Raw genomic sequence first — 9,926 nt, forward strand, 5'->3', positions numbered from 1 at the left:
CTGGACGAAATCTGGAAGTCATGACACTGTCACTATTCACTTCATACCCAATAAACCGGTTAACAATCCATGACTCTCTCACAATGTCCCATCTATGGCCGGGGGGGTAAGTCAGGAACTTGTTGGTGGGGAAGAAGGTCATGAATCTATGAGGAACTTGGGCAAGAGGAGAAAGGCATCTGGCGTGGGGATGGATGGATGGGTGGGGGGAGGAGAAGGTCAGAAACTTGGGCTGGGGCGAGGAGGTCGGGAACTTCGACAGTGGGGTGGGGAGAGGCAGGTCAGGCACTTGTGCGGGGTGGGAGGAGGTCAGTAACTTAAGTGGTCAGAGACTGGGGGAGTGGATAAGTTCAGAAACCTGGGGGGTGGGGCAGGAACTTGTTTGGGGGTGGGAGATGGTCTTAACCCGTGAGATTGAGCCCTGTCCCAAGTGAGCTCTGTTCTGTCTGGAGTCGGCAGTCAGAATGGTTTGAATTACAATTTGCTAAGTCACTAATTATGTAAACAGGGAAGATCTCATTACACATTCTAGCGAAACTGCTGGGTGTGCCTTAGCCTCCACGGGGACCAATCAGGACTCGTCATCAAGGGAGCCCAATCAGAGCTTTAAGTGTTGCAAATGAACATGTCCTTTTCTTTTCGTTTTATGCTGTCCTTCACTTCTTTAGTCGTCCATGGCTGTTTTTTGGGGGGCAAGTATAGCTTTTTCCCCTCATGTATAAACTGGTTCTGTATCACCTTGAATTCTTTTTTGAACATCTTTCGTTGATTTTCTGTCGTTTTACCCATGAACAGATTTGCCCATTTTACTGTGGACGGTCTCTATCTTATTCTGTTGAGGTTACCCAAATCTAGAATCTCAGTGGCTGCTTTGCATTTCATCCTTTCAAATGCTACATTGAACTCGATCATGTTATGATCATTATTGGATAAATGATCACGCACGGTTAGGCTGTTAACTAAATCTGGCTCATTACTCATTATTAAATCTAATATGGCATGTGCCCTTGTTGCCTCGAGGACATACTATTGTAGAAAACTATCCCGGACACACACAAGAAATTCACTACCTTTCTGACAGGTGCTAATCTGCTTATATGAAAGTTCAAATTCTCCATTAAAACCACCCTGCCTTTACTACACACTTGTCTAATCTCTGCATTTATACAATGTTTGTTTTTACGGTGAGGGGGGAGTCCGGGGTAGCATCGGAAGCCTATAAAAAGGCCCAGCAGGAGATCGGAGAGGCAGTCGGTGAGGCGGGAGTCCGGGGTAGCGTCGGAAGCCTATAAAAAGGCCCAGCAGGAGATCGGGGAGGCAGTCGGTGAGGCGGGAGTCCGGGGTAGCGTCGGAAGCCTATAAAAATGCCCAGCAGGAGATCGGGGAGGCAGTCGGTGAGGCGGGAGTCCGGGGCAGCATCGGAGCCTATATAAATGCTCAGCAGGAGATCGGAGAGGCAGTCGGTGAGGCGGGAGTCCGGGGTAGCGTCGGAAGCCTATATAAATGCCCAGCAGGAGATCGGGGAGGCAGTCAGTGAGGCGGGAGTCCGGGGCAGCATCGGAGCCTATATAAATGCCCAGCAGGAGATCGGAGAGGCAGTCGGTGAGGCGGGAGTCCGGGGCAACGTCTGAAGCCTATAAAAAGGTCCAGCAGGAGATCGGAGAGGCAGTCGGTGAGGCGGGAGTCCGGGGTAGCGTCGGAAGCCTATATAAATGCCCAGCAGGAGATCGGGGAGGCAGTCAGTGAGGCGGGAGTCCGGGGCAGCATCGGAGCCTATATAAATGCCCAGCAGGAGATCGGAGAGGCAGTCGGTGAGGCGGGAGTCCGGGGCAACGTCTGAAGCCTATAAAAAGGTCCAGCAGGAGATCGGAGAGGCAGTTGGTGAGGCGGGATTCCGGGGCAGCACAGAAGCCTATAAAAAGGCCCAGCAGGAGATCGGAGACCGACCGGTGCAGCTGCAGCAGGGTGAGAAGACAAAAAAGTAGAAAGAAATCGAAAGGTGACGTCACAGCCAAGGGGGTAAGTGATTGATTGGTAAGTAGTTTTTCTTTTCTATATCAGTAAGTAACCTTTTAGCCTTGGTTGTTGCCAAATTAAGTTTATCTAGGGGTTAAGTCATGGCAGGACAGCTCAGACACGTTTTATGCTCCTCCTGTACTATGTGGGAAGTCAGGGATGTTTCCGGTGACCTTGACGACTACGTGTGCAGGAAGTGTATCCGGCTGCAGTTCCTGACGGACCGCATTGCGGCACTGGAGCTGCGGGTGGATTCACTCTGGAGCATGCTCGATGCTGAGAATGACGTGAAAACACGTTTAGTGAGTTGGTCTTACCGCAGGAAAAGGTACACAGCCAGATAGGGAATGGATGACCAACAGGAAGAGCAGTGCAAGAAAGATAGTGCAGGGGTCCCCTGCGGTCATCCCCCTGCAAAACAGATACACTGCTTCGGGTACTGTTGAGGGAGATGACTCACCAGGGGAGGGCAGCAGCAGCCAAATTCATGGCACCGTGGGTGGCTCTGCTGCACAGGAGGGCAGGAAAAAAAGCAGGAGAGCTATAGTGATAGGGGATTCAATTGTAAGAGGAATAGATAGACGTTTCTGCAGCTGCAACCGAGATTCCAGGGATGGTATGTTGCCTCCCTGGTGCAAGGGTCGAGGATGTCTCGGAGCGGGTGCAGAGCATTCTGAAAAGGGAGGGTGAACAGCCAGTTGTCGTGGTGCATATGGGTACCAACGATATAGCTTAAAAAAAAAGGGATGAGGTCCTACAAGATGAAATTAGGGAGCTAGGAGCTAAATTTAAAAAGTAGGACCTCAAAAGTAGTAATCTCAGAATTGCTACCAGTGCCACATGCTGGTCAGAGTAGGAATTGCAGGATAGCTCAGATGAATACGTGGCTTGAGGAGTAGTGCAGCAAGGAGGGATTCAAATTCCTGGGACATTAGAACCGGTTCTGGGGGAGGTGGGACCAGTACAAACCGGACGGTCTGCACCTGGGCAGGACCAGAACCAATGTCCTAGGGGGAGTGTTTGCTAGTGCTGTTGGGGAGTAGTTAAACTAATACGGCAGGGGGATGGGAACCTATGCAGGGAGACAGAGGGAAGTAGAATTGGGGCAGAAGCAAAAGATAGAAAGAAGAAAAGTAAAAGTGGAGGGCAGAGAAACTCAAGGCAAAAAGCAAAAAGGGCCACATTACAGCAAAATTCTAAATGGGCAAAGTGTATTAGAAAGAGAAGCCTGAAGGCTCTGTGACTCAATGCGAGGAGTATTCGGAATAAGATGGATGAATTAACTGCGCAGATAGCAGTTAACGGTTATGATGTAGTTGGCATCACGGAGACATGGCTCCAGGGTGACCAAGGCTGGGAACTCAACATCCAGGGGTATTCAGCATTTAGGAAGGATAGACAGAAAGGAAAAGGAGGCGGGGTGGTGATGCTGGTTAAAGACGAAATCAATGCAATTGTAAGGAAGGACATTAGCTTGGATGATGTGGAATCGGTATGGGTGGAGCTGCGGAATACCAAGAGGCAGAAAACGCTAGTGGGAGTTGTGTACAGACCATCAAACAGTAGTAGTAAGGTTGGAGACAGCATCAAACAAGAAATAAGGGATGCATGCAATAAAAGTACAGCAGTTATCATGGGTGACTTTAATCTACATATTGATTGGGCTAACCAAACTGGTAGCTATGCGGTGGAGGAGGATTTCCTGGAGTGTATTATGGATGGTTTTCTGGACCAATATGTCGAGGAACCAACCAGGGAGCTGGCCATCCTAGACTGGGTGATGTGTAATGAGAAAGGACTAATTAGCAATCTTGTTGTGCGAGACCCCTTGGGGAAGAGTGACTATAACATGGTAGAATTCTTTATTAGAATGGAGAGTGACACAGTTAATTCAGAAACTAGGGTTCTGAACTTAAGGAAAGGTAACTTCGATGGTTTGAGGCGTGAATTGGCTAGAATAGACTGGCAAATGATACTTAACGGGTTAACGGTAGATAGGCAATGGCAAACATTTAAAGATCACATGGATGAATATCAGTAATTGTACAACCCTGTCTGGAGTAAAAATAAAAAAGGGAAGGTAGCTCAACCGTGGCTTACAAGGGAAATTAAGGATAGGGTTAAATCCAAGGAAGAGTCATATAAATTGGCCAGGAAAAGCAGCAAATCTGAGGACTGGGAGAAGTTTAGAACTCAGCAGAGGAGGACAAAGGGTTTAATTAAGAAGGGGAAAATAGAGTATGAGAAGAAGATTGCCAGGAACATAAAAACTGACTGCAAAAGCTTCTATAGATATGTGAAGAGAAAACGATTAGTGAAGATAAACGTAGGTCCCTTGCAGTCGGATGCAGGTGAATTTATAATGGGGAACAAAGAAATGGCAGAACAATTGAACAGATACTTTGGTTCTGTCTTCACGAAGGAAGACACAAATAACCTTCTGAAAGTACTAGGGGACAGGAGGTCTAGTGAGAAGGAGGAACTGAAGGATATCCTTATTAAGCGGGAAATTGTGTTTGGGAAATTGATGGGATTGAAGGCCGCTAAATCCCTGGGGCCTCATAGTCTGCATCCCAGAGTACTTTAGGAAGTGGCCATGGAAATAGTGGATGCATTGGTGATCATTTTTCAACAGTCTGTCGAGTCGGGATCAGTTCCTATGGACTGGAGGGTAGCTAATGTAACACAACTTTTTAAAAAGGGAGGGAGAGAGAAAGCGGGTGATTACAGACCGGTTAGCCTGACATCAGTGGTGGGGAGAATGTTGGAATCAATTATTAAGGATGAAATAGCTGTGCATTTGGAAAGCAGTGACAGGATCGATCCAAGTAAGCATGGATTTATGAAGGGAAATCATGCTTGACAAATTTTCTGGAATTTTTTGAGGATGTAACTAATAGAGTAGACAAGGGAGAACCAGTGGATGTGGTGTATTTGGACTTTGAAAAGGCTTTTGACAGGGTCCCACACAAGAGATTGGTGTGCAAAATCAAAGTACATGGTATTGGGGGTATTATACTGATGTGGATAGAGAACTGGTTGGCAGACAGGAAGCAGAGAGTCGGGATAAACGGGTCCTTTTCAGAATGGCAGGCAGTGACTAGTGGGGTGCCGCAGGGCTCAGTGCTGGGACCCCAGCTCTTTACAATATACATCAATGATTTGGATGAAGGAATTGAGTGTAATATCTCCAAGTTTGCAGATGACACTAAACTGGGTGGCGGTGTGAGCTGTGAGGGGGACGCTAGGCGGCTGCAGGGTGACTTAGACAGGTTAGGTGAGTGGGCAAATGCATGGCAGTTGCAGTATAATGTGGATAAATGTGAGGTTATCCACTTTGGGGCAAAAACGCGAAGACAGAATATTATCTGAATGGTGGCAGATTAGAAAAAGGGGAGGTGCAATGAGACCTAGGTATCATGGTTCATCAGTCATTGAAAGTTGGCATACAGATGCAGCAGGTGGTAAAGAAGGCAAATGGTATGTTGGCCTTCATAGCTAGGGGATTTGAGTATAGGAGCAGGGAGGTCTTACTGCAGTTGTACAGGGCCTTGGTGAGGCCTCACCTGGAATATTGTGTTCAATTTTGGTCTCCTAATCTGAGAAAGGACGTCCTTGTTATTGAGGGAGTGCAACGAAGGTTCATCAGACTGATTCCCGGGATGGCCAGACTGACATATGAGGAGAGACTGGATCAACTGGGCCTTTATACATTGGAGTTTAGAAGGATGAGAGGGGATCTCATAGAAACATACAAGATTCTGACGGGACAGGTTAAATGCGGGTAGATTGTTCCCAATGTTGTGGAAGTCCAGAACCAGGGGACACAGTCTTAGGATAAGGGGTAAGCCATTTAGGACTGAGATGAGGAGAAACTTCTTCATTCAGAGTTCCCTACTGCAAAGAGTTGTTAATGCCAGTTCATTGGATATATGCGAGAGGAAATTAAATATTGCCCTTACGGCTTAAGGGATCAAGGGGTATGGAGAGAAAGCAGGAAAGGGGCACTGAGGGAATGATCAGCCATGATCTTATCGAATGCTGGTGCAGGCTCGAATTTTCTATGTTTCTATGTTTTTGCACTCCTATTTGTACTGCATTTTCCACCTGAGCCCTTCCTTTCTCCCATTTACTAGTTTAAAGTCCTTGTGACCACCCTATTTATCCTTTTGGCTCGGACCTTGAGAGTTGAAGAAAGGAGACGTCATAAGAAAGAGACCGTACACTAAATTGAAGCGGGAAGATACAGAGACAAAGAATCTGCCTTTTTCCTCCTGCTATTTCTCCCCTGCCTATCACGTTTTCCTGAATGTATTGACTTTTTGCTCGGGAATGGTTCTGCCAAGCACCCTCCTGCCATTCTTGTATGAACCCAAACTGGTGGAAAGGGACATCATGTCCAAGACAGATCTTGTCTGCACCCAACATCCATCAGCAAAATTTTCCCACCATGCTTTTTTTTTTCTTTAAAGAAAAATGAGAACATTACAAAGGTGTGGTAGCATGCTCAGTGGAATAAGTATGATTTCATGCTGACTAGCATACAATTCATTCCCACTATTAGTTGGCTTCCCTGAAGGTTTAGCTGTTGGGAAGATTGGATTTTAATGATATCTAATAGAAAAATCCCACAGATTTCACGGGAACATGCCTGCCTTGTCCTTTGATTAGTCTCAAATGAGAGCTGATGAGAAAAATCCTTAACCCATCAAGGGTTTATTTATGAAGTATTTACACAAAAACATTTTTTTTTTTTAAATCAACCATCCCATTGCTAACCCTGTCCCAATTCCAAAATACATACATATTCAACATCTTTGTCTCTTATTCTGCCTCACAGATAATGAATTTGAACCTTATTTAAAAAATATTTGAATAGATCTCATTCCTGGAGCTACTTTGCCCTCTATTTGAAACCAGGCGTTGTCCATGCAGATGCTAATTCCGCACCCAGCCAACAACACCAGTGTGCCAGACCGAAACAACTGCTGAAATAGTGGGCGATACCAGCCTCGTCATAGGCTTTTTGTTCTCTTCCCCTCATTTACCTGCCTGTATACTTAATCATGATCATGGAGATTTTCACAGCTTTTTCTTTCTTAGAATTGCTCTTCACAAGTCCGTTTGAATGGTTCCAGTTATTTGTTTGTCAGATTAAACCTGCAATTATTTTGGCAATTAATGGAAGCTGGCGGCAGAGAGAAAATAACAATTGCATCTTCATTATCCTGTTCCTGTAAAATTGCTCACTGCTCACAAAATGCTCTTTTCAACAAGGAAAATATTTCTACAGATTAAACGGCTTGCATAAATTGCCTCAGACTTTTCATGGTGTTTGAAATTAATATGGTCAGCTCTGAATTATGATGCTGAAGCCACAGGAGAGTTAGGTAATTGCTACACTTCTGGATCACCTCAATTATCATTTACAAATTATACGCTAAGAATTGTGGTAAATTGGATCAAACATGAAGCCTTTCTGCTGGACACAAAGGTAGTATTAAAGTTAAATCACTTGTGAAGTAATGAAAAAGATGGAATTTCTGAGCAGTGCCCCAAACGAGGAAGATAAACCATTTTTTTGCTTGCATTGAAATATACATTCCATTAAGGCATTACATGTGATGACATATTACCTTCCTCAGCACCTGGGGTGAGATTCTGGACCAGCTGTGATCACTTTTGGTTTTAATTCCAGTCATTAACAATGATTATTTGCACTGTAACCTTATTCTGAATACTGTTCATAGCTTTTAGCTTCACAATGACTGTTTCCTCTTGCAGTTAGTGGTTTAATCACTGATGATAAATAACCATGAGGCTTTCAAACATGCTTTTAACCTTTACAGTAATGTTTCTGAATTGGAGAGTGAAAAAACATTGTGAAAATGACTGTAAAATTAATCCAGTAAAAGCTACTATTTCTAAAAATGTTTCAGAATTTCACTCTTGGTTTAACCAGTTAAACCCATTTTAACCCAATGTGATTTCAGAACTTACATTATTGAAACAAATAGAATCTCTTTCCAATATATCTCTTGACGAACAGAATCCACCTTAGCTCTGGGTTACAGCTGTTTTATATATACAAGACTAACGTGAAAGAAATTTCTGTATTCATCACTATCACCTGAACCTCTTGACTGAACTAGTGCCTTGTAATTGTTGGAAATTTTGATATGGATACTAGTCTGCGGACGCTTAATGTATTTTTTCTGAAACTCCTTTCTCTCCTATTTTAGCAGAGGCTTTAAACCCTTTATTTTAAAATACTGTAAAGAGAAATTTCAGATGAATGTGTTCATATAATCCCATGATGTAATTACAGTATCCTTGTCTCTGTTTATTGCTTTGTTATTGTGCGTGTAATTCTTGCAGTTATAAAGAAAACTGCAGTTATGGAATGGATTCTATTAACTCGACCTGAAGATAGGGTGAACCCCTTAGTGGGATCATGAACTGTGACGTACTCATTTATCTTCGTCCTTTATTACTTGCTACTTAATGTGCTCTGTTTAAATGCTAAACTGAGAAAACATTTAAACGTGCATGAGTTATTGGTAATCCTTAATCTAATTAATCTGCTTACTGGGTCATTTTTTATTTTCCTTAATTTAGGAAAACTTCTCATGGCTGCTAAGAAAACTTCGCAAGGTGGAAATCCCTGGGCTGCTGTACTGATTTCATCGGTGTTAGTACAGGTACAGTACTTTTATTTGTTTGTTTTTGAGGTCATGGATGTCACAGAAAACTTGAAAATTTACAGGATAGTTTTGCTATCCTTTATGGGGAAAAGTGTGTGGAAAAAATAAATCTGTGTAACTGAAGGCTATGTTGGTTCACCATTCTGCAATCTATAAAATAAATTTATATTTTATTAACATGGAGCCAATTATAGAAGACTGAAATAGATCAGTGTGCTACGTTGATATCATTGGTTTACCCACAGTCCCTGCTTAGACAACCTGAAAACAAGGCTCTGCAGTTTAATTGGGGCCAAGTCTCCACAGGAGCTGCTCCTATCTTTTTGGAGCAACTAGCTTTTTTTTGGAGTATCTTAAAAATCGCATTTCTCCCCATTTAGTTGCTCCAGTTTCAGTGAGTTAGTTCAGGTTCTTTTTACTTCTGTTTTTTTTCCAAAAGGGGACGTTACCAGCCACTTACGCCTGTTTTGGCCATTTAAGCAAGTTTAGACAGCTAGTAGTTACTCCAAACTAACTTAGGCCAGCGTATGTGTCCACTTTTGTATGCTCAGAAAAACCTTGCGGACACTTTAGAAATCAGGCGCAGGTAGCCAGAGATTAGGTGGCGGGGGGAGGGAAGTTAGAGGATTTTCCAAAGCACTAAACACCTTCACAACAACATTAAAGAAGCATAAGTACATTTAAAGCACTAAGCACTAAACCAAGCAATATATTTTAATGCACCAAGCACAAAAATAAGCATTCAATAACAAATAAAAAATACAATGAAAGCACCAAGACTTACAAAGCACTAAACAAAGCACAAAAAGTAATAAGCAATTAATTAACAAATAAAAAATAGAAGGAACCCTGCACCTAAAGCAGCAAGACCAAAGTAATAAGCAATCAAACAATAACAACTAAAAAATAGTAGTCCTACCTTTATATGAAGGGAAGGCAGAGGGTTGCCAGTGAGGGGGGGGGAGAGGAGGAGGGAGTGAGGGGGGGGAAGAGGAGGAGGGGGTGAGGGGGGGGAAGAGGAGGAGGGGGGGAGGGAGAGAGGGAGAGGGGGAGAGAGAGAGAGAGAGGAGGTGGGGAGAGAGAGAGGGAGAGCAAGGGGGAGGGGGAGAGAGAGGGGGGGAGAGAGGGGGGGGGAGAGAGGGGTGGGAGAGAGAGAGGGGGGGAGAGAGAGAGAGGGAGGGGGGAGAGGTGGGGAAGAGAGGAGGG

The 9,926-nt window shown here is 44.2% G+C and overlaps 1 protein-coding gene across 1 annotated transcript in view; it reads left to right on the forward strand.

Moving 5' to 3' along the window:
• LOC139266232 (solute carrier family 12 member 9) overlaps positions 1–9,926 on the forward strand; it is a 91,042-nt gene that overhangs the window by 63,161 nt on the left and 17,955 nt on the right. Inside the window, exon 8 of the mRNA XM_070884061.1 lies at positions 8,635–8,717. Coding sequence (XP_070740162.1) covers positions 8,635–8,717 — 83 coding nt within the window. The remainder of the gene's footprint in view (positions 1–8,634; positions 8,718–9,926) is intronic.

This window comes from Pristiophorus japonicus, chromosome 6 (genome assembly GCF_044704955.1).
Source record: "Pristiophorus japonicus isolate sPriJap1 chromosome 6, sPriJap1.hap1, whole genome shotgun sequence".
In the NCBI taxonomy this organism is placed as follows: Eukaryota; Metazoa; Chordata; class Chondrichthyes; family Pristiophoridae; genus Pristiophorus; species Pristiophorus japonicus.